At 38.6% G+C, this 25,812-nt stretch overlaps 1 protein-coding gene across 3 annotated transcripts in view; it reads right to left on the bottom strand.

The window, feature by feature from the left end:
- LOC149575837 (AFG1-like ATPase family protein) overlaps window positions 1-11,161 on the bottom strand; it is a 259,202-nt gene extending 248,041 nt beyond the window's left edge. For 2 of the 3 annotated variants that reach the window (XM_089815717.1, XM_089815718.1), the window contains exon 1: window positions 10,669-10,956. In XM_089815717.1, the coding sequence (XP_089671843.1) occupies window positions 10,669-10,816 (148 nt within the window). In that variant the 5' untranslated portion in view covers window positions 10,817-10,956. Of the gene's footprint in view, window positions 1-10,668 lie in introns of all 3 variants that reach the window. The other variant, XM_089815715.1, reaches the window with a different exon arrangement.
- Between the last annotated feature and the right edge of the window lie 14,651 nt (window positions 11,162-25,812).

The following is a 25,812-nucleotide window of genomic DNA, read 5'->3' as shown; positions in this document are numbered from 1 at the left end:
TTTTAGTTGTTGACAATAGACCAACATGGCATAAAACCTCTTGGCGTTCTGATGGCAAAACCAGTAACAATTGGCACACAGTCGTTCCTGCTTGATTTTGTCATCATTTTGCTAAAGAGAAAAGGGTACAACGCAATTTTGGGCCGTAAATGGCTAATTCAGGCTAGAGTTAAACACGACTGGAAGAGAAACACTTTATCACTGGAAAGCAAAGGGAGAAAGTTCGTCATCGATTTGCACACCCAGATGGTGGGAGAAGAAGCTTTGTCATCAGATTCCGATTTGGATTCGGTCAACGGTCTCTACCACTGGAAAGTAGAGGACTACGAATTGTTCCAGAGCTGCAATGTACTGACAATTAAGGAAGATCCAAGGGGAGATGAAATTCCAAGAGAATTCACCGAGATAAAGGAGGGGGATGTCTAGTTGGATGTCACACCTGGCCACACATTCAGTGAGGGGGAGACAATCAAGTATAATGAAGCCACACTGTAAACTATGAATTTGGGAGACGAAGTTGAACCAAGAAACATATTGGTGGGAGATAACTGGGATCCAGTATTGAAAGCAGCAGCATTCAAGATATTCCTGGAATATAAAGATATATTTGCATGGACATACAAGGATCTGAAGGGAATACCTCCGGAGTTGTGTGTGCACCACGTCCCACTGGTCGAAGGAGCAATGCCGGTACGGAAGCGACCCTACAGAATGAATAAGAACTATGCGGCACAAGTTACAGAGGAAATCAACCGGATGCTGGAAGCCGCAATTATTTTCAAGGTACAGACAAGTGAATGGGTATCACCTATAGTTATCTCACTGAAGAAGGATACCACCCAGATCTGGATTTGTGTGGACTTCAAATGTCTTATTGTAGTTATGATCAAGGATCCCTTTCCAATTCCATATACAGACAGCATCCTGGAGGAGGTCACCGGACATGAAATTCACTCCTTTATGGACGAGTTCTCGAGATACAATCAGATCTCTATAGCGGAGGAGGACAAGTTGAAGACAACATTTGTCGTCGAAGATGGGGTGTATGCATACAATCAGATGCCATTCGGTTTGTGCAACACGCCGGCCACCTTCCAGCGGATTATACTGCACATCTTTGACAAGATGTCTATGGGAAACTTCAAAGCGTTCCTCGACAATTGGTCTATATTCAGTGCGGAGGATAGACATCTGGCAGCACTCAGCAAATGTATGGAAAGATGTTGAAGGGTGCGGCTAGCTTTGAACCCCAAGAAGTGCAGATTCATGGTTCCGCAGGGAAGACTGCTCGGACACATCGTCTATAAAGAAGGATTGAAGACCGACCCGGACAAAGTCAGAGTCATCCTGGAAACGCAGCCATCCACTAATGTGGCAGAGGTAAAGTCTTTCCTTGGACATATAGGCTATTACAGAAAGTTTATCAAAAATTTTGCCAAGGTGTCATATCTGCTGGATAGGTTAACCTGCAAGAGAGAATCATTCAGATGGGAGAAGGAGCATGATGAGGCATTTGAAGAATGTGCGGTGCTGGAGTGTCATGAACTCCTCCATCCTGTTAGCAAGAACTGTAGCCCAATCATATGGGAGAAGGGGCATGATGAGGCATTTGAAGCGCTGAAGGTACAATTGGCTATGGCACCCATCTTAGCATATCTAGATTGGGATAAGGAATTCCATGTTCATGTCGACGCATCCAACTATGGGATAGGAGCAACCTTGGCATAGACAGGTAACCACGGCTTGGATCACCCAATATACTTTGCCAGCCGACTGTTATCTAAAGCAGAACAGAACTACAGCACCACAGAACGAGAAGCATTGGGTATGGTGTACGTAGTCCAGAAGTTCCGACACTACTTGCTGGCGACACCATTTGTGTTCTATGTGGACCATCAAGCTTTGTTATACCTTGTCAATAAACCTGTCATTCAAGGAAGAATCAGCAGATGGTTGCTTCTGCTGCAAGAGTTTACTTTCAAAATCATTGTACGGTCAGGGAAAAGGCATGTTAGCGCCGATCATTTGTCGAGAATCAAAACAAGGGAACCCGCAGACAGGGTACACGACAACTTTCCTGACGCACAGTTGTTTTAGATTACAGTACTGCCAGAATGGTACCGGAGCATTGGAGAATACCTGTCGACAGGACAGTTCCCCAGTGAAATGTCAACAAACGAAAGGCGCAAGTTGATAATCAAGAGCCGTACCTTTCAGTTGATCAACAGATTGCTCTACAAGATGGGGCCGGATCATATTCTCAGATAGTGTGTGTTGGAGGAAGAAATACCGAAAGTACTGAAGGAAGCACATGAGGGACCAGCAGGTGGACATATGGGACCCGACACCAAGGCGAGGAAGATACTACTGGCAGGATTGTGGTGGTCGACGGTGTACAACGACGCGTAGGAATGGGTCGTTGGGTGTGACACTTGCCAACGGGCCGAGAAGCCGCTAAAACGAGACTTTATGCCGCTCAATCCCTCACACGCACAGGAACTCTTTAAGCGATGGGGATTGGATTTCATTGGACCCTTGAAGGTGAGCAAGACTAGACGATGCCGGTACATTATTGTTGCAACAAAGTACCTGACAAAGTGGGTAGAGGCACGTGCACTGCCAGACAACTCAGTCATCAGCACAAGGAGGTTTATTTATGAATAGATCATTACCAGGTATGGAATTCCATTACAGTTAACAAGTGATAGGGGTGGACATTTTGTTAATCATGTCATCAGACTACTCACCACCGAATTCAAGATCTGCCATTCATTATCAAGCCCGTACTATCCAAGAGCAAACAGACAGGCTGAAGCTACAAACAAGATTCTAGTATCCATTATCTACAAGTCTTGTGCAGTTGAAGGGGAGGATTGGGAGGAAAAGCTACCTTCTGCTTTGTGGGCATATCGTACAACTTACAAAGTGACAACAGGGCACACACCTTTCCAATTAATGTTCCGACAGGAGGTAGTGGTACCAGCCGAGTTTATGATACCAAGCCTAAAAAAAGCACTGGAAAATAAGCTAGGTGACATGGAAAGCTTAAGGGAGCAGCTGCATAATTTGAATAAGCTCGAGGAGATGCGATTGTTGGCGTAGTGGGCCATAGAGGTGACACAGAATAGACGTAAGGCGTGGCATGACAAGCATCTAAAACTCAATAGGTTTCAGCCTGGGCAGTTCGTACTGAAGTATGATCGGCGGAATGAGATTAAGCTAGGAAAGTTTAAGGTCAAATGAGTCGAACCATACCAAATCCGGGAGGTAGGGGACAATGGAGCAATAAAGCTGTGGACTCTGGATGGACAAGAAGTGCCTCACGCAGTGAACGGCTCGAAGATGAAGATATACCATAACCAGAAGACTCCCGTGTCGCAGAACGAAGTTCGACCGACTCCTTCGTCGTTGCAGAATGGCAACGTTTGGGTGGTTTTCTGTTAAAAAAATAATTATAAAAATAATAATAATAATAATAATTTTAAAATTAAAAAAAGAGGAAAGAAAAAAAAAATTTAAAAACAATTTTTTTTTTTTTTTTTTTTTAAAACAGGGAAGCAAGGAGTGACCCCGCGGGGAGTTCTTGTGTCTCCGCGGGGTGGATGCTGTGGGAAGCATTAAAAAATTGGGCGAGACAAATCTCGACTCCGCAGGTAGTTCTTGTTCTCCGCGGATAATGTTTTCTTCCACGGTCAATACTTTTCCTTCCGCGGATAGTGTTTTTTTTCCGCGGGCTACCTAGCTTTGTTTTCCTGTGGGCTACCTTAGCCGGCGTTTATTTTGTTTTGCAACGGGTGATGTCTCCGCCCGGCCTCAACTTGAACTCCTTGGATTGTCTTTCCATGGATTGCTTTCATTTTCTCTTCCGCGGCGGTGCTTCATTTTCCCTCAGCGCTACTTTATCCTCCCGTGGTTGTAAGTTCCTCCCCCCACGGATTTCCTTCTTTCCTCTCCTCTGGCTCCCACGGATTACATTATGGTTGCAGTTGCCTTGAGCCACGTTTTTCCGAGGATGTCTTTGTTCCCATAGTGTGAAGCTTGTCTAGAGGTTGTCGTAAAGAGCATTTTGCATCACCATTTCCATACAGTTTGAATTCTATCTGCATATTTTCGGGATTCCGGACAGAACCTTGTAACGGAAGGACAATCTGTATCTTGTAAAGCAAAGGAAGAGCCGTTATTGCATGGAATCGGCAAGGAAACGGAAGTGGAAGAACCAAGTGAAGACAAGTATGGAGAAGAATCACAAGCTCTCTCAAGAACGAAAGGAACACTGGATTCGATTAGTGGGCCGCAATCTTACACCCGACAAGATGGAGTCAGTGATCAAGGGATCTAAATGCAGAGGGCTTCAGCGGGATCTTATTCGGGAAGGCCACTGGAGGTGCATTATGGACGTTATCAAAGGCAAGCTGACAGGAGCAACTCGAGCTTCAGATATAGTATTGCCGCAGATAGTATTCATGAATGGCATCATGAACGGTACGGTGTATGATTGGGCTACAGTTCTTGTTGACAGGATGGAGGAGTTCATGACACTCCAGCACCGCACATTCTTCAAATACCTCATCATGCTCCTTCTCCCATCTGAATGATTCTCCCTTGCAAGTTAACCTATCCAGCGGATATGACACCTTGGCAAAAATTTTGATAAACCTTCTGTAATAGCCTATATGAGGGATTGTCTCCTATTTTGTTAGTCGTCAGGAGATGACTTTTCTTTTTGGGGGGGATGATATCGTCGGCAGATTTTGTATTCTGTAACCAACTGGGTTATGCCGTCGAAGATTGTGTATTTGGTAGCCGACGGGTAGATTAGGATTATTTTGTAGCCGACGGACCCCTTCAGGAAGGTTCAGCGGAAAGTATTTATACCCCGTCTGGGATCATTGTAAATCTTCTTATCGAATCTTATCTTATGCTCTGTATGTAATCTCTTGGCATTTGCAAATAAAAGAGTATTGCGGTTGCTGTTCTTGTTCATTATCTGTGTGCATTTCTTAATTAACCTATGCGGTAAACAATACTCCATGAACTGTGTAGTAGAAATTATATGTGGAAGCATCAACCTGCTCCCCTATGACCCACAACTGATCCCTTTGAAAATGCAGTACTGCCAACTGTCCAATGCTATTAGCTATATGAGATGAAGAAATAGATTCGCTTTCAGCAGAAGGAAGCAAATCAATATGAGAGCTTGACTCCACTGATACTCTTACCTCATATGTACCTACTGCACCCATATCCTGAACGGATGTGTCTGCCACATCATCACATCCCTCATCCCCAACCATGGAAGCGAACTCACCACCAACCATAACATGTCACTAAACAGGGTCTGGGGCGTGTCAACTGTACCCTCTCTAACTCCACAATGACCTCATCCAACTATATCTGTGACTCTTGAAGAGTCAACTAAGTACACTGAAGAGAATCCATAGTCACCTCAAGTTCCTGGGTGAGCTTAGCCACCTCCTCCTCTTTCCCTAACAATGTCCCATAACAAGTGTTACCCCCAAAAGTTAATTCCTGTCAACAACTAACTAAGAGTAACTATGCTTCAAGATCCTGAACGCCTCTTGAAATGCATGAACCTCTACTAGGGAGAGACTACTATCATCGTGCACATCTGACTCAGAAGCATATCGAGGTATATGAGATTTCCCCCAACAAACTGAATCTGAATGTTGCCTTTGCCAACAACCGCGTACTCTTCTCCGCCACCAAAAATAACAAAGTTTGAATAAGGTTGGTAGTCAGTAAACTAGTCTCTGCAGTGAGTGAAATGACGAGAGGCACCTGAATCAATGTACCAAGTAAATGACTTCACATGATCTGTAGGTCTTTTAGCCATGAAGGCATAAAAGGTAGACTCTGCCTACTCAGTGTGCTCTACATTGTTGGCATTGGGTTGCGAACCTGATTGCTTAGATTGTGCAGTTAAGCATTTCCGACATTCAACCTTCATGTGTCCAAACTTGTGGCAGTAGTTGCATTGGATGTTCTTTCGAGAACCATCTGATGCTAGAGCAAAAGAATTATACTTTTATCCTTCTAAAAGGATTTAGCAGCAAAGGCTTGCTCTGTGGAGCTAGAGCTGGAGTTGCTACCGAACTATTGTTTCCACCGATCTTGTTGAAGCAGAAGCATGCAAAGATCAGTGAACTTCAAATCAACACCAGTAGACGTGATGTTGAGAGTATCGATAAAATGCTCATAGAACTTTGGTAAACTCCGAAGGGTGATAACCACAATATCCTCTTCCTCCATCTTGCGATCGCACAGATTTCCTGAATCCTATTCAGGTGGGCCTAGATCGAGGTTTTCTCATCCATGACAATAGAAAACAGAGTGTTCTTCAGAAAGAAAGCTCTGCTTTTTTTAGAAGTCTCATGAAGACCTTTGAGATGTGTCCAGATCTCGACAGTTGTCTTGTCGGATGGAATCTGAGAAAGCTAATCATTAGCCACAGATAATTTGAGAAGCATCACTATCTCTCGATTATTCAGATCCTATGTATTATGATCAAGACCCAGAGAAGTCAGACGCTTCATAACACCCAGCACAAGTTGATCGGTGTTCCGATATTCAAAAATTGCGATGATCCGCTGCTTCCAAGTGCCATAATTTCAACCGTTGAATTTGGAGTTGTGCTCGAGCAAAATGTTTGTCAGAGATGCCTTGGCACGTTTTTCAATTAAAAATGTGAAACTCTGTAAAAGCACGTTCTTCGAGGCAAAAAATGGAAGACCCAAAAAAATCGAAGAGTGACCCAGAAGAGAGCTCAAAAAACCCAAATGGAATATGGTGTCGTTTTCTAAATCTGCTGTCTCAAAAATTGAGGCACAAAATCAAGGCATCCAGAAAAATCTGACAACCCAGTTGAGCTCTCGAAAAAACCACCAAGAATTTGTAATCAAAATATTTTTTCAAGGTCAAAATTAGGGTTTCGAAAAAAAGTAGGTCGTAACCATGAAAGCTCGGATTTGCAGAAAAATGGTGGATTTGAGATAGAACTTCCTGATTTTTGTTTCAAGGTTTGACTGGAGGCCGAGATGAAATTGAAGAGGGCTGAAGACATGGAGATTTAACTCCACAAACAGCAAAAAATGCAGGTTTGAGGTCACAAAAGCCGTCTGTAGAAAAAAGCCTCAAAAAAAGACCATTTTTGTTGGTAAAAGCCGCGGTTTTTTAACACTAGCAAAGGAGAAATCGCCCTTTACTGACGTGTATGGTTAATCACGATTTCACCATGCAATCTCCTCTTCAAATCGCAATTTTTTTGATCCTCAAACCCTAGCTCACAATTTGCAAACTTTGTTCTTCAAAAAAAACTTTAGCCAAAAATTAAACAAATTTGCGAAGCAAGGTCTGTGAGGAAAAAATTATTTCGAAAATAATGATCTTTGAATTTCAATTGGGAAATTATCATTTTCGGAAAAATTTAACCATGCTCTAATACCATATTACGGAAGTGATTGGTAAAATACTTGCTTCTTGTTATTAACAAAGACCGAAAGGTCAATATATACAAAGAATAAAACAATGTTTCCTTAGGAAACGATCGTAAAGAATAGAAACATTCTATTCTAACAGAGAAAGCTAAAAAAGTGAAAGCTAACTTAAAGCTAACTAAATATTTACAATAGATTACCATTAACTAATAATAGACAATTATTTATTATTGTAATATTGCATTTTCTAGGAGTTTTTGTAGAACTTGCTTCTAGTTTGCCATCACATGTATGTAATCATGGTACATTCCAACGGACGTGATGATATCATACTCACACAAGAAATCTAAAACAACCTCCATCATGCTGGTCCAAGCAACAAGATCCCCTTCCAACAACTCAAGTTGAAGATTGAGCGACTTCAACATGTCATCTAATCCAGCATTGGTCTCTCTTCCTTTCCTCAGTGTCTAGTACACATCTTGAATTACTTGGATTCCCTCTACTTTGATACTACTGCCCCAATCATCAATGGTATGTGCCTTATAATTTGATCTTTCCGTAGATGTGTCTGAAACAAGTTCACTACCCTGAGGAGTTCTTCATTTCTTCAATGATTCCTCATTTGTATACTGTTAATTACTTAGCTTGGTTTGTTTACCAAGTTCAATCTTGTAATTCTGAAATCAGCAGGCTGCATGTCCTCAATAGATTTCTCTACAAGTGGTTCAGCCCCTTCAGCATACTTGACGTGATTTTTGTCAACCACAACTTGAGAAACTGTCTTGGCTCTTTTATTCTTTGAAACACTTAGCCTGGTTACTTGCCTATCAAACTCCTCAAGTGGGATTTCTCCTTTCTCTTTTGCATGACGATGCTTAACCATGGAGGAAGGCTGAAAGATCTACTGGCTGAAGTAGTAATCACCATAGTTAACTTTGGATTACCCTACATGATAGTAGTGACTATAGCGAGCGCCTCAGTCTGAATGGTTGTAGGAGTAGGACAACTATGTGTAACTTCGGTCATGAATTGCTCAAACAGAGCCCAAGTCGCATCAAACAATGTCGTTGACTAAATAGTAGCAGGAGGGATTGACAAGGAATATGTGTTAAAGACACTTTCATGCTCATACTAATCTCTCTTGTTTCCAATGCAGGTGCAGCCGAGGACACAAGCAATGTTGGAGTTATTGTCACAAAATTTTCAAGAGATGGATACTCGGTGGAGAATGCATCCGTAGCCATGCTCAAGGGTGAATCATGGGACTCATCAAATACTGGTGTTGAATCTGGAAGAGAGGTTGCTGCAAGAACCTCAAGAGGACACGGAACCAGCAATGAGGGCTTCTTTGATTTCCTAGCATCATCACTTGAGTCAATTTGGATTGATTGAGTTTCAATCCCCTTTACCTCAAGTACTCTTGAATCCTTCCCCCATTTGATGGATAGCTTAGGCAAACTTTGAATAGGAGGTTCAAATGTCGATGATGATGTCCCATCTTTACCTTTTTCCCTTTGTCTCAAATCTCAACCCAGTTGGACTAAAAAGAGAAAATTCTTTCCCGGGTTTTATTTTGAATCACTTACTTAAGACCCCTTCATTTTAACCAGGTCTTCGTATTTGCAAGAATGGATTGTAACCAATCCCAAATCGATGTGCTTTCCTTGCATGACCATGTAGGAGGAAGAATGGGTAATTTCTCGAACTAAGCTTTGATCATCATCCACAAATCCAAGAGGGATTGTTGCTAAGTTGAAATCCACAATCTATTTTATAGTCAATCGTGTGTAGTCCATGCATCGTATATCCACTTCAACCCGTACATCAATCCAGAGATCTTCTAGATGATATATGTGTTAGAAGCTTGAAAGTCCACGTATTTGTCATTGCGCTAAAAGATCAACCTGTTAATGCATGATACAACCACACAACTTATAGAACACAAGAGGAGGTTAATACACGTCATGAATCTTGAAGGGAAACGTTGGTTGTTAGTCCAACAATCCCCCTCAGCGTTACCTAAGGAGATCTGAACCTGTGACCAAGCTCTGATACCAATTGTTAGAAACTTGAAAGTCGTCGTGTTGGTCGTTGCACTAAAAGATCAACCTATTAACGTACGATACAACCACGCGACTTATGGAACACAAGAGGAGGTTAATTTACATCACGAATCTCAAAGGGAAACATCGATTGTTAGTTCAACAATCCCCCCTTCAACATTACCCGAGGAGATTCAAACTTGTGACCAAGCTCTAATACCAATTGTTATAAACACGAAAGTCGTGTTTGTCGTTGTCCTAAAAGATTGACTTGTTAACGCACGATACATCCACACTTCTTATAGAACACAGGAGGAGGTTAATCCACGTCACGAATTTCGAAGGGAAACATCGGTTATTAGTCCAACAATATGTGTAGGAATTGCTTCCTCATCTTGTTATGCAGTCCTCTCCAGTCAAAGCAACTTATGGCCACAAACTTCTTCGATTTGACTCTTTGAAATTCAAACTTCATGTTCTATGTTATAGGCACGATATCCAAAGAGTACCCACCAATCTTCAAGGGGTTGCATGATGAAATCCCCACTCCTGGCCGACACAATTGGATTGATAAGCTTGTACCTCCATTAGTGGTCTTGCCAATTCCATGAGTATAATCTTATTTGTAGGGTACCTTGGCAAAGTATATGGCTCTACCTTGAAACATCCAACTCTCAGATATGTTAAATTGGGAAACTATAGAAACATACAACCATACTCACAAAGAGACGGAAGGAACCAAACAGTAGGCGACCAGGGGGATAACATCTCTTTGATGGGGTAAAATGACTCGGAGCTTTCATAGGGAGCCATGCACGCAAACACAACGGTGTATGACAAAGAATCCAAATCAGCTGAAATAGGGTAAGCATTAAGAGAATTATAATCAAATATTCAGAATCATTTCACCATATGGTATTTTTCTTCGGGTTTCAATGAATCTCTCTCAATGGAAGAGAATGTGATAAATTGCCTCAGAGCTTACGTAGAGAGCCATGCACTCAACAAGATACAACGAAGAGGGAAATACTAAATAAAAGGATGCCTAGAAAAATTAGGAAATAATAAATGTATATTTAAGACTACGAAATTATTTAAGCATATTAAATGTTTCTTCTGATATGGTGTTTTTGTTGATCCAAGCCTAAGTCAGAGGATCGATCATTTACCTGGAGGATGCTGTTCTGTAACTAAGGGAGACGACATTGTACTAAACGCCATAAATCTCAACGGATTTAGCACAGAATTTAACGGGATTGTGTATTTCAGAATCCTGGATCGTGAATACACCATCGCAATCACAGCCGTACTCGCCATCTTTCTCGTAAACGCTAATTTAATATAAGCATGCCTACGGTATTAAAATTTCTATATTAATAAACAATAGTTTTCTCCTTGACATCTAGAGAACTAAAGGGGACATATACGAGGAACGACGCTTGCAGAATTTTGGGGGAAAGGTCGTATTATAAATGTGTTTTCCTTCAGAGAGAAAAATTATGGACGTGTCATTTTGGGAGCCGCCAAACCATTTTGCGCAAAGGGGTACACGCCCCTTTTAAAATTGCCTTTCACAAAACTGAGAAGTCCACATGACATCGGATCTATAGATATGCAAGCAGCTTAAACTACATATTCAAGGCAAATCGGTTCGGTAGAATTGCAATATGATGATCAACATCCACTTACAAATAGCAGATTTAGATAAGTGCTGGCTAGTACTTCTGTTTAAATTTAATAATTAATTATAATTGTGCATTAGTCAAAATAATATATTACTAGATTCATAAACATTATAGTATACTAAAATATAATAATAATAAACATATTTAAAATAGAGTAAAATGAAATAAAAGTTTTTTAAATCTTTATATGTAAATATCGTAAATATATATAATTCAAGACTAAAAAAGATAACAAATTTTGGATAATCAATAGTAATAATTAGAGTATGAATCAAAATTTTCAAAATTAAAAAAAATATTTAACTATCATTAAAAAAATTATAATAATAAGAATTTCATTTTAATAAATATAGAAAATAGGACGAAAATAATGATCACTATTACCACAAATGAATGAATATAACACAAGGCCATTTTTATTTTATTTTACTTTTTTAATTTTATTTTTATATAGTTATAATTAAAACAAGAATTATATTTCAATGTTTTATAAATTTAATTATTTTGTGATTAAAGTATTTAGTTTTTAAATAATATAGATTTAGACCTAATGTTTCTCATTAAAAAGTAAAATTTAAAAATATTTCAATAATCTTATGGGTGAAAAAGGCGCACAAATTAGAATATAGAGGAAGTGAAAAAAGAGCTCCTATAATACAAATTATTTTCAACCAATTCAATTTGAAATAATTAATATTTTTATTGAAAAATATTTTTTTATTTATTTTTTTTAAATTGAACTTTACAAAAACATTATTATCAAAAGCAAAAAAATAAAGTTATGTGATTGGTCACAATTAATTGATGAATTCATGCAAATGAGAAGTTTTATTTGGTTTAAGATTGTTAACATTCTCTACCTTAAAGGTTGTTTTGGTCTTACAGACGTTATTAAAATATTTCATTCATTCAACCAAGACAGTTTGGAGAGAGGAGTCAATACTTACTCTCATTTTCAACTAAGATAAGGCTATGTGAAAAAGAAAAGAAATTGTTAGAGTGATCATTTAAAAAAAAATCCACAAAATATTTTATCACATAAAAAATTGTGGAACTATGTTGTTTGTCATTCATCAAATATTTAATTCATAGTTTCATTTTCAAAAAATAAACAAGGGAAAATAAGAGTTGTGATAGAACTTGAGTCCCTACCTATTGTCTAAACAGGAGTATAAAGGGTCATTTAATAAAATAAAATATTGTGATAAAAAATCTAATATTTGAATTATAAATGAAGAAAATGCTTTTCCAATATAGCCAAGGACAAGTAGAGGTGTAAATTAATAATTATTAAAATAATAGTAATGTTGTATCTATCTTTCACTTTACAAATTTATTATTTATCTTTTTCTTCCCATATTTAAGTGTTTTTCCAAACTTGCACAACCTCACTTGTTAGTTTGATGCAGGAGCATCTTTTGGTAGTCAGCAACCCTATATGCAGGAGCACTGAGCTTAGATTAGTGGACTTATGGTTTGTGCGGTTGGGGATATGTTGGACACATATTGGGAAACCTTGTCCTACATGTGCATAAAGATTGGAGCAATCATCTTGGAGTTAGGGCCATTTTGGTGGTGGTTGGTAATGTGTTCATGATTTTACTAGCAGACTTTGGAGATTGTTTATGCAAGTTTCGAACTGAGGGAGTTGGCATGTATGTTCATGGATTTGGATACTTGGATGGCATGTGGACCTACGTCTAAGAGTGTGTGCTATTCTTTGGTCCTATGAGTTAGTTATGCATTGTAAACTTGGGGCTTGTCCTAACTATTTAGTTATTTCATATATTTAATATTTTTTGTCAAGTCGATTTATGGCTTGAGGGTTTATTTAATGTAAGGGTTTATTTAACATAACTTGCTAGGCTAACTTTTGGCTTGGTTTATTATAAGTAGAGAGTCATGTAGAGTCTTGAGTAATATTCATTTTAGCATGGAGAAGAGGGAGTAGGTGAGAAGAGAGAAGTTGAGCAAAGCTAGTAGCTAAGTGTGGGCTTAGTAACCAAAGAGGTCGCTTGGTGGCTTGCAAGCAAAAGTTTATAATTTTCTTGGGATTTTCTACCAGAATGTGGATCTGGGCTAGCTGGGGTTTAGATCTTGCGAGTTCTTGCATAACTATAATTGGTCCTAACTCGGAAGGCCTTACAATCAAGCATGTTGGATGTAAATATTATGATTCTATTATGAGAATTGGCATTGTTTTGGGTCTAAAACTCTGTGCTATTATTTATATTTCATTGTGTGGTTAATTGCTAGGGGCTAGGAGATCTCCTTTGGGGATTCTCCTACCTTGTACTACATCAAGTGGTATTAGAGTGAAGGTTGGAGCTAGTTGGTCTTGTGGAGCTAGTTGATCTTGTGGATTTGTTGCTTTAGGTTTATGAAGATCTTGGAAGATGTTGAAGATTAGATCCTAGGGTGATTAATGATCTCTTTGATGCTATGGAGACTAGGATTTCAAAGAAACTTAGATCAATTTTTTTAGATCTGAGATGGAACTAATGAAGAATAATATGGTCGTTGAGATCATAAAAGCTATTGTTAGTGTACCGAGGAATGTGGATATTGAAGATGGTAATGAGAAAGTTGTTGAAGACTTTGAAGTTGTTGGATCTAGTAGTGAAGATAGAGTTGATCACATGGAGAGACCTATGGAAGATAGAACTAGTCGGTTGGATAGATCTAAAGCTCACTTGAAGCTTAAGCATAAGATAGATGTTTCTAATTTCTCAAGTACTTTGAATCCTAAAGACCTGACTGATTGGAATGGTGAATTGGAAGACTACTTTGAGTTAGAGGATATTAGAAATTTGCTCAAACTAAGGTTGGAACAAACTAAGTTGAAGGGATATGATTCTTTATGGTGGAAAGAATTACAAAGAGATAGACTTAAATGAAGATCACTAGATGGAGATTGATGGTGACTCAATTGAAGGCTAAGTTCATTCATGTTGATTATGAACTTGAATTATTTAAGAGGTTGTAGAATCTGAAGCACAAGGATATGTCTTTGAAGGATTATAAGGAGGTGTTACACAAGTTAACATTTCGGTCTGGACATAGAGAACTTTCTAAAGAAAAGGTGGCTAGATATATCAATGGTTTGAGATTCAATATTCAAGATGAGATTGGTATGTTGAATATTACTTTAGTTGAGGATGCTTATCAGTATGCTTTGAGGGTAGAAGAGAAATTGAAGACAAGACATCAAGGTAGTTCTTGCAGGAAGAAAGAGAAGAAACACTCTAAGAAGGATTTACAGATTGCTAAAGATGAACTAATGCAAGAGCATCCAGAGGTATAAGGGCAATCCTATGTCACCCAAAAAAATGTACTTAGACTTAGTTTCTATTTCCTGTGTTTTCATTTTTGGATACCCATTTGGGCCAAATAAAGGTTCCAACTCTCACAGTTCCACTATCAGTGAGCTAGAAAATCTCGAAAAAATAGGAGCATGTAATTGGGCCATCATTTTGGTGAACTAGGAGTTGTAAATTGGCTAGATGAATGTAATTGTGATTTAGAGCATTCCAAAAAAAGAATCAGGTCAAAAGACCACACGGTTTGAAAGTTATTGCAGTTTTTCGAGTTTTGGAGACCTCCTAAGAATGCTTCAAAGTCAGGTTAGGGGCATTAAATGACCTCGAAAAGGGCCGAAAATGGGTGATGAGTGAAGCTGGTCCATAGGGCTATAGAGCACTTCGAGAGCTTTTCGAAAATATAAACGGTTCATCAATCGAAGCTACAGTTCAAAAGTTATGCCTCCCGAAAGTTCGGTAATCGTTTCTGGATTCTTCTAGATTTGCACCGACTTCTAACGCAGCTTCTGGAACCTTCTATTTGGTTGGTGGATGCCTACTAGCACTTTCTAAAATGGTTTCCTAGTCCTTAACCCTCTGGGGTCTATTTAAGGAGATTCTTGGCATTGTAAAAGGCAGTTCGGAGTGGAGTTTGAGAGGAGGTACTGAAAGGAGAAATTATCTCCAGATTTATGCTATTGTAAGCCCTTAGGGCATGTTTTGAAGTTGATTTTCTCTATACTGTTTGTACTAGCTTATTTTCTCAGTTAATATAATTTTCCCTTTTCTGTTGTGTCCATTCTGTTCTTGGGTTGTGCCCCCATCAAGTGGTATCAGAGCTGGTTTTTCTGAATGTGTAAACAGAGCGCCGACTGTGAGGCAGTTTGCACCAGGACTGTGTGGTTGTGGGTTTGAGTTAGAAGATGTCTCCATGAAGAGAGCATGGTGGAAGGGCTAGAGCTATTAATCCTGAGGAGGTTAGAGCCCTCCAAAGGCAGGTACAAGCATTGCAGGAGGAGCTCCGTAGAGGAGCAATTGTGGCCGCAGGTGATGACAGTGAATATGACAACGAAGAAGATGAAATGGGACCAGAAGGGGAATTTGATGGGAAAGTTATGAATCATGCAAAGGAAAGGCTTTTTAGGGCCATTACTAAGTTTGAGAAAATACCTACAATTGAAGCGGGTGTATTTTCAAGAAATCTGAAACCAGATGAGTTGATCGATTAGATCAATGAACTGGAAGAATACTTTGAGTATGAGGATATCAGGGACCCAGATAGGGTTAAGTTTGCAAAGGAAAAACTGAAAGGCCATGCCAAAATCTGGTGGCAAGATATCCAATTGGAAAGAAATAGAAGAGGAAAGGAGAAGATCACAAGGTGAGATCGCATGGTGGACAAATTGAAGAAGCAGTTCATCCCTGTGGACTACGAGCTTGATTTGTTTAAAAAGATGCATGCATTAAAGCAAGCAGGAAGATAAGTCCAAGAATATACAGAGGAGTTTTATCGACTCTTGATTAGAGCAAGGCATGCAGAAGAAAACAAGGAGAAGGTTGCTCGTTATATCAGTGGGTTGCAACCTAGCATCCAGGAGGAATTAAGTCTAGTAAGAATGACCAGCGTTGAAGAGGCATACCAGTTTGCCCTACGAGTTGAAGAGAAGCTGAATAAAAGGTTTGAAGGAAGACAAAGAGGGCGCAGTCAAGGAGGAAGGGGAAGTGGTAGATCATCTGGAGGCCACAATGAAACCCAAAAGAAAAATGAAGATGTGGGTACTAGCAGGAACCAGAGGAATGAGGGTTTCAACCGCTCCCATGATCAAGACTTTGAAAATCAGAGAGGAAGAGGTAGAGGACGTGGACAAGGAAGAGGAGGCTTCCGTGGTACCTGTTTCCATTGCAATGAAGAAGATCATCATGCCTTTGAATGCCCTCAATGACAAGGAAGGACAGATAGAAGAGTTGAGGGCCAAGCTAGGGTTGCTCATGTGGATGAGGATGCACAATCATCACATTTAGAGGATGCAGAAAGAGGAGAGACCTTGGTAAATGAAAGAGTCGTACTAAGTGGTGAGATTGAACTAGGAAAACGAAGGAGTTTGTTCCGTACCAGATGCATGTGTGAGGATAAATGTTGTGACGTGATCATTGATGGTGGTAGCACTGATAACTTGGTATCAGAAGAGATGGTCTCTAAGCTGAAGCTCAAGAGGGAGAAACATCCCCAGCCCTATCGGATTGCTTGGGTAAAAGATGATCATAAGGTCCTGGTAAGTCAACAATGTTTAGTAAAATTCAAAATTGGGAGTTACCATGATGAAGTTCTTTGTGATGTTATTTCGATGGATGTTTGCCATCTATTGTTGGGTAGACCATGGGAGTTTGATAGACATGTAGTGCATGATGGACATGCAAAAACATACTCTCTAACAAAGGATGGAGTTTGCCACAAATTGAAGCCCATGAAAAAGGAAGGTGAAAAGGTATGTAGCAGTGCTAGGATTTGTCTTGTTGATGGAAGGAAGTTTTTAGATGGCATGAAACATCAACATATGTGCTATGCTTTGATTCCTAGGAAAGATAAAGAAGGTAGTAGTGAAATGCCACTTGAAGTTTCAGATTTACTAGGGAAGTTTGGAGATATTATCTCTAATAATGTTCCAGATGGATTGCCACTAGTAAGGCAAATCAGTCATCAGATAGATCTAATTCCAGGAGCTAGTTTGCCTAACAAGGCTGCTCAGAAGATGACTCCTACTGAAACAGAGGAGATAAATAGACAGGTTCAAGAGTTGTTGAGGAAGGGCTTGATTCAAGAGAGCCTGAGTCCATGTGCAGTACCCACAGTACTCGCACCAAAGAAGGATGGAGAGTGGAGGATGTGTACAGATTCTCGAGCTATAAATAGGATAACCATCAAGTATCGGTTTCCTTTGCCAAGGATGGATGATCTTATGGACTGCTTGAGTGGAGCTCAGTAATTCACAAAGATAGATCTCAAGCGTGGCTATCATTAGATACAGATTCGAGAAGGAGATGAGTGGAAAACAGCCTTCAGGACCAAGGAGGGTCTTTATGAGTAGTTAGTCATGCCCTTTGGATTGACGAACGCCCCAAGCACCTTCATGCGGCTCATGAATGAGGTACTTAAGAAGTTCTTGGGAAAATATGTTATTGTCTATTTGGATGATATTTTAATTTTCAGCAAGACTTTGGAAGAACATTTATTGCATATTCATAGTGTCCTCGAAAGGCTAAGGGAAGAGAAACTGTTAATTAATCTGAAGAAGTGTATCTTTGCAAAAAGGGAGTTAGTCTATTTGGGGTTTGTTATATCACCTGAAGGTCTCAAAATGGATCCAAAGAAGGTAAAAGCCATCTTGGAATGGCCTACTCCAAGGTCTGCTACTGAGGTAAGATCATTTCATGGTCTAGTTAGTTTTTACAGGAAGTTTATTAAGAATTTCAGTGGCATATGTGCACCCATAACTGATACAATAAGAGGGGATAGAAAAGAGTTCAAATGGACTGCAGCAGCTGTGAGAAGTTTTGAATTGCTGAAAAAGAAGGTGATAAAACAGCCTGTGTTGGCACTTCCAAATTTTAGAAAGGTTTTCCAGGTGGATTGTGATGCTAGTGGCAGCGCTATTGGGGTTGTATTAAGCCAAGAAGGTAAGCCTATTGCATATTTTAGTGAAAATTTGAATGATGCAAAGAGGAAGTATTATGTTTATGATCAAGAGTTCTATGCAATAGTTCAGGCCTTAAAGAAATGGAGGCATTATTTATTGCCAAAGGAATTTTTTTTGTATACTGATCATCAGGCATTACAGTACCTAAATAGCCAAGGTAAATTGAATCAGAGGCATATGAAGTGGGTAGAGTTCTTGTAGAGCTATACATTTGTGTTGAAGCATAGAAGTGGAAAATCTAACAGGGTTGCAGATGCACTAAGTAGGAGACAGTTGTTGCTTACAGTAATGCAGGTTGAAGTAGTTGGGTTTGATGAACTCAAGAATTTGTACCCTGAGGATCCTGATTTCACTGAAGCATGGAAAGCTTGTAAAGAGCCTGTTGCTATAGATAGAACCAAGTGGCTAGAATATTTTATTCAGGATGGCATGTTGTTCAAGGGTAGTCAATTGTGCATTCCAAGGAGTTCCATGAGGGAAAATCTAATTAAGGAAAAACACAGTGGAGGGATGGCAGGACATTTTGGTCAAGATAAGACCATTTCCATTCTTAGATAACATTATTTTTGGCCACAAATTTCACAGGATGTGAAGAAGTTTGTACAGAGTTGCCAGGTTTGTCAAGTTGCCAAGGGGTTTAGTCACAATACTGGCCTATATCAGCCATTGCCTATTCCATCAAGGCCATGGGAGGACATAAGTATGGATTTTGTTCTTGGATTATCAAGGACACAGAGGGGTAATGACTCAGTATTTGCGGTGGTTGATAGGTTCTCCAAAATGGCACATTTCATTCCATGCCACAAAACTCATGATGTTGTCCATATTGCAGACTTATTTTTCAAAGAGGTGGTAAGACTACATGGTCTTCTAAGGAGTATAGTTTCTGACAGAGATACTAAATTTGTGGGTTATTTCTAGAGGACATTGTGGAAAAAGTTGAGAACGGACTTGAAATTCAATTCCACACATCACCCATAAACTGATGGCCAAACAAAAGTGGTAAACAGAAGTCTGGGCAATTTGCTGAGATGTTTAGTTGGGGATAAGCCCAAGGGATGGGATTTGATTCTACCACAAGCAGAGTTTTCTTACAATAACTCTATAAATAGGAGTACTGGAAAATCACCATTCCAAATTGTATATGGGAATAGCCCAAGGACTGCACCAGAATTGAGGAAGATAGAGCAAGGGGAGAGGACAAGTGCTGAAGCGGAAGAATTTGCTAAACATATCAAGCGTCTACGTGAGGAGGTTCAGGCACACATTACCAAGATGAATCAAGAGTATAAAGCTAGGGCTGATCAAAGGAGAAGACATAAGGAATTTCAAGTAGGGGATCTAGTCATGGTGCACTTACGAAAAGAAAGATTTCCAGCTGGTACTTACAACAAGCTAAAATTGAAGAAATTTGGCCCCTGCAAAATTTTGAAGAAACATGACTCAGGAAATGCATATGAGGTGGAGCTGCCAGATGGTATTCACATTTCTCCTATTTTCAACATAGCAGATTTAACAGAGTATCATGATGATGGTGTAGATGACGAGCTAGTGTTAGAGCCATGTCCAATTCCTGCTTCTAAGGAGGAGGAGATAGAAGACAGTCTAGATCATCGTGTGGGTAGGAGTACCAGAAACAGGCAGTATGAAGAGTATTTGGTCAAATGGAAAGGATGACCGATCGAGGACTCAACTTGGATTTTAGCAGCTGAGGTTTCCCATTTGGGATTTCCTCTACCATTCATAAAGTGACAGGGTCACTTTCAATCTACCCTGGGTGTCTGATGCAAGAGCATCCAGAGGTATAAGGGCAATCCTGCGTCACCCAAAAAAATGTACTTAGACTTATTTTCTGTTTCATGTGTTTTCATTTTTGGATACCCATTTGGGCCAAATAAAGGTTCTAACTCTCACAGTTCCACTATTAGTGAGCTAGAAAATCTTGAAAAAATAGGAGCATGTAATTGGGCCATCATTTTGGTGAACTAGGAGGTGTAAATTGGCTAGATGAATGTAATTGTGATTTAGAGCATTCCAGAAAAAGAATCAGGTCAAAAGACCCCATGGTTTGAAAGTTATTGTAGTTTTTCGAGTTTTGGAGACCTCCTAAGAATGCTTCAAAGTCAGCTTAGGGGCATTAAATGACCTCGAAAAGGGTTGAAAAATGGGGGATGAGCAAAGCTGGTCCATAGGTCTATAGAGCGCTTCGAGAGCTTTCCAGAAATGTAAACAGTTTGTCAATCGGAGCTATGGTTCAAAAGTTATGCCTCCCGAAAGTTCGGTTATCGTTTCTGGATTCTTCTAGATTTGCACCGACTTCTAACGCAGCTTCTGGAACCTTCTATTTGGTTGGTGGATGCCTACTAACACTTTCTAGAATTTTTTCCTAGTCCTTAACCCTTCGGGGTTTATTTAAGGAGATTCCTAGCATTGTAAAAGGCAGTTCAGAGTGGAGTTTGAGAGGAGGTACTGAAAGGAGAAATTATCTCCAAATTTATGCTATTGTAAGCCCTTAGGGCATGTTTTGAAGTTGATTTTCTCTGTATTGTTTGTACTAGCTTATTTTCTCAGTTAATATAATTTTCCCTTTTCTGTTGTGTCCATTTTGTTCTTGGGTTGTGCCCCCATCATGAACCAAAACCTGTTGAACAAAGGAAGAGAATAGACAGAGGTACATTTAAAGGCACTTGCTACAGATATGGTGAAGAAGGACATAGATCTTTTGAATGTCACAATACTGGTAGGAAGATTAGTAATAAATGAGTTACTTTGGTGAATGAGAATGTGAATTTAGTGAATGAGCTTGAGGTGGAGGGAGATAATTTGCTGATTTGAAAAGTGTTTCTTAGTAAGAAGACATTGGAACCTTGTCAAAGTAGGAATTTGTTCAGAACTTCTTTTAAGTCTGGAGGTAAATGTTGGAATATGATTATGGATGGTAGTATTACTAATAACCTAGTTTCTTAAGATATGGTTCATAAACTTGGTTTGAAGAGAGTGAGACATCCTTGTCCTTATAGAATCAATTGGTTACAAGATGAGCATGCTTTGGAAGTAAGAGTGTAATATTTTCGTTATAAAATAAATAATAAATTAAAATTTTGTAATAGGCTGGTTGATTTAGTGTATTCCGGACCCATTTTTTATTTTTGTTTCTATAGTTTGTGTCACCGTTGGCTATCTTTGTACACCCTCAGAAAGGTTTTCCCAACGGGTATTTAAGCATGGCTTGTAGGAAGTCTATAGGTATGCTTTGGAATATATTTCTCATATTGTGAACTCCTATTTAGGGTTCTTTATTGCTCACCATTTTGGAAGTGAAAGATCTTCTCTATTTGGCTTATTGTGATTTCGATGGGATTCAACCCTCACCTTATTCTGTTGTTGCATGTATTACTTGCTCGAATCTGGCAAGTTGGAGCACCCTCTCTTGGCAAACATATACTGAAGAATTTGTGTGTTCAAATCTTTATTATTTGTTCAAATTTAATCTAATCTATTGTGTTTATATGTGATGTAGAGTGGCAAGCAAAAGGTGATGGTTCCCAATAACTTTGTCAAAATACACAAATAATCCACTAGGCTTCTAAGACAATTCAAAGGCCTATTACCCACAAAACTCCAACCCCTAACTCCAAACCTTCAAGATTGATTAGAAATGTGTTAATAAGGTTAAATAAATAGGTTTCAAACACTTTCTACTCTTCAAACACTCAAATGCCTTAAAACTGCCAATTACGCCTATGAGCCCCAATTAGCCCTCTAGTAGTTGTTTTCTCCACTTTTCACAAAAACTTTCCAAATGACTTGCAAAAAAAATCACCATTAAAAATACCCTTTTGGGAGTTATATAAAATACTCAATAATTAATATGGAATCCTTTGGAAAAATATGCCAAAAATCATGACTGTCATGTTTTTCAAGGGTAAAACATGAGGTTTTACTAAGCAACTATGCAAAATACTTATCCCAATTCCACCAAATTCATAGATTCATCATATTTTGTGCCAAATTAGACAAATCCATCATCAATTTGATCCTATGAGGACTTTTGATATGAAACCCCCAAATTCAAGCCTTAAAACCCTCAAAATCAAGGGTATCACCAATCTAGGTCAAGAACACACTTCCAGGATCTAAAACTCAGGATTTACCATCCACTCATCATGTATTCAAAGAATATCAAATAAAAAGCATACCTTGTTAAGCTAGATGTACGGCTGCATAACACTTGGCACTCATTTGGGTACCCAAATTAGTCCTTCCAACACTCAACTTTGCATTTCTTTCACAATAACCTACAAATCTTCACTTTTCTTGCATATTAGAGGTTATTTGGGCATGTTAGTGCTATGGGTTCCATCCCAAGAAGCAATTAAGGGTACACATTGGATGGAACCCTCATTTCTTCATGTTAAACAAGGCAAAACTATGACTTTCAGCATGACAATAGCAATGAAGATTAAACCTATTAAGAAATGTATTAAATCTGATTCAAAGTCTCTTAATAACACTTTCCCAACATGAATGAAAGATTACACCACCAAAATATGCTTCAAATGTGCAAGAAAACTCAAATTTTTTATTCAATTATTGGTTGTTCGTATAATTTCTGTACTATTCTGTACATACCAATGTTTCTTGCCTTTCTTATGGCTGAGACATCTTAAATAGACCTTAGAATATCTGCCCAACTGACCAAGTTGGTTGGAAATGTTTATTTAATCAAACAAATAACAAGTTACTATTTTCCCTCCAAAACTAAATTCAAATTACAAACTTTAATTTCTATGCATATTTCAGCATTCTAACCTATGCCACTGATTTAAGAATGATCCAATGACCTTATTGAATGCAAGAAAACATGAAACTACTTCCTATTCTACCCTTCATGGCTCATATGACATTTTTACATCATGTTGCCCATAGGGCTTTATTAGGACCTTTGACCGTCAATGCACTTTGACCATTACAATATGCCATTATTGGCTTTAGAATGTTCCAATTGATCTTCAAAGAGGTCCTTGCTCCATTCTCTTCATCCGGTACCAAGGTGTTCTTCGCTGTCTTGATAGGTGCTCATGCACCAATATGGACAAGATAGCATTCACAGTTGTGTTCTAATACCTATCCGTACAACTTCCTGTCATCTTCATATTTCCTCCTCTTGGGTCATATGGCCTCCACTCACCATCCACATCTTTGTACCTCCCTTCCTCAAGCCACTCTACGGCTGTGTTTTTCCAATCTACTATACTGCCTAGACTTTATACCACCGTACGACCATTGTATGGTTGTGTCTCTAATCAACCGTATGGACTGCATTCTTTCCACCATATGACTAGCCTCTTGCCATCGTACGGCTTGTGACTTCCCCACCATACAACCACCTCTATCACCCTTCCATTGGTACCCCATACAAAAACATAAACTCTAACGTATGGCCAAAAATATCCACCATACGGCCTTGCTTTCTCCACTCCAATTCAATCTATACCTCCTTCCTGTCAGTGCACTTTTGGCCAATTCTATATAGCCATTCAGGATTCTGCAACTTGCTCAATCTGGAGTCGTCAAGAACATTACAAAGAGAGCAATGTCATGTTACTTTTTAGATTGGATAGTATGTTGATCCAATTTTGTGTGATATTGTAGACATGTGTAATTGTCACATATTACTTGGTAGACCTTGGCAGTGTGATTATAGGGCAATGGATGATTGTGTCAAGAATGTGTTTACTATTGAGAAGGGTGGCAAGAAGCATTCCCTGATTCCTTTGTAGAATAAAGAGCTTGGTAGGGGGAACCTAAGTTTTGATAGCTAAGTTGAATTGAAGAATTCTAAAAGGGGTAGAGATCATCCTGGAAGTAGACTTGTTGCACACCAAGGACATATGTGAAGATAACAATTGTGGGAAAGGATTTGCAGAAGAGGGAAAAAGGAAAGAGTGTACAAGTTGATAACTTGGATGACATGTATGTGAAGAATCAATTTGGGGTTTATGTATTTAACCCTAAAAGATGTTCTTCCAACTATTAAGAACATCTTATCTTCACACCTAGGGTGTCTAATGTAAACGCATCCTGGGGTAGTCAGCAACTCTATATGTAGGAGCATTGAGCTCAATTTGGTGGACTTATGGTTTGCACCAGTGGGGATGTGTTAGAGACATATTAGAAAACCTTTTCCTAAGTGCACATAAATATTGGAGTAATCATCTTGGAGTTAGAGTCATTTTTTGTGGTTGGTAATGTGTTCATTATTTTACTTGTAGACTTTGGAGATTGTTTCAGTGAGCTTTGATTTGAGGGAGTTGTCATATGTGCTCTTGGATTTGGATAGTTGGATGGAATGTGGACCAATGTGTAAGAGTGCATGATCTTATTTGGTCTTATGAGTTAGTTACACATTGTAAACGTGGGGCTTGTGCCAACTATTTAGTTATTTCATGTATTTAATGTTTGTTTGCAAGCCAATTTGTGGCTTGAGGGTTTATTTAATATAAGGTATTATTTAATGTAACTTACTAGGCCGAATTGTGGCTTCATTTAGTATAAGTAGAGGGTCTTGTGGAGTCATGAGTAATATTAATTTTAGCATGGAGAAGAGGGAGTAGTTGAGAAGAGCGAAGTTGAGCAGAGCTAGTAGGTACGTGTGAGATTGGGAAAGAAGGAGGTTGCTTGGTTTCAACTTGCAAGCACAAGTTTAGATTCTTCTTGGGGTTTTCTACTAGATAGTGGATCTCAGCTAGTTAGTGTTTGGATCTTGCAAGGTCTTGTAGAACTATCTTTGTAATTACTGATGTAATTGGTTGTAACCTAGAAGGCCTTATAGCCGAGCATATTGGATCTAAATCTTATGATTCTATTATGAGAATTGACATTATTTTGGGTCTAAAATCTCCACGTTATTGTTTATATTATCTTGTGTGGTTAATTTCTAAGGGCTAGGACATCTCCTTTGGGGATTCTCTTGCCGTGTTATGCATTATTGTTGTAAGTGTTTCCTATTCTATTTAATGATTTTATACTAAAAAAAAAAAGAGAGAAAATAAATTCATTTAACTAGGTCTAGAATTTGACGGTCATATTGGTTGTTTTAACTTTTGAGTTGTGTATAAAAGGCTACAAATTTGTTGGATTCTATTGATTGACAAGTTAATTTCTTATAAAACCATCAATGTGATACTTAAGTTTATCAATAAAGCATCAAAATTCATTATCAACAAATATTTGTAAAACATACTATAAACTTGTTTCATCAATTTAAAATATTAGTGTGCAAAATATAAACTTAGAAATTTTTTTAAGTTGACATATATTACTAATTTATAATTACTTTCTAGAATTTTATAATATTTTATAAAATGGATGAATTTCAAGATATGAAAACTTTGCAAATATGACTAATTTATACATATATTATATTAATTTTTGACAATCAATATTTATCTTAAAACGTAAAATGAAAGGCATTATCATGACTAAACTATCATAAAAAAAATACACATGAGATGTAGGGGTGACTGTCAAATTCCAAGTCTACATTCAATTGAAAAAGTAAATCAGTAAATATTACTAAATCATTATAGTTATCAATCAATGTCAAATTATCTCTTTTCTAATTGACACAA

This window comes from Cupressus sempervirens, chromosome 1 (genome assembly GCF_028749045.1).
Source record: "Cupressus sempervirens isolate cs-2001-9-10 chromosome 1, ASM2874904v1, whole genome shotgun sequence".
In the NCBI taxonomy this organism is placed as follows: Eukaryota; Viridiplantae; Streptophyta; class Pinopsida; order Cupressales; family Cupressaceae; genus Cupressus; species Cupressus sempervirens.
This window is presented reverse-complemented; position numbering and strand designations above follow the sequence as displayed.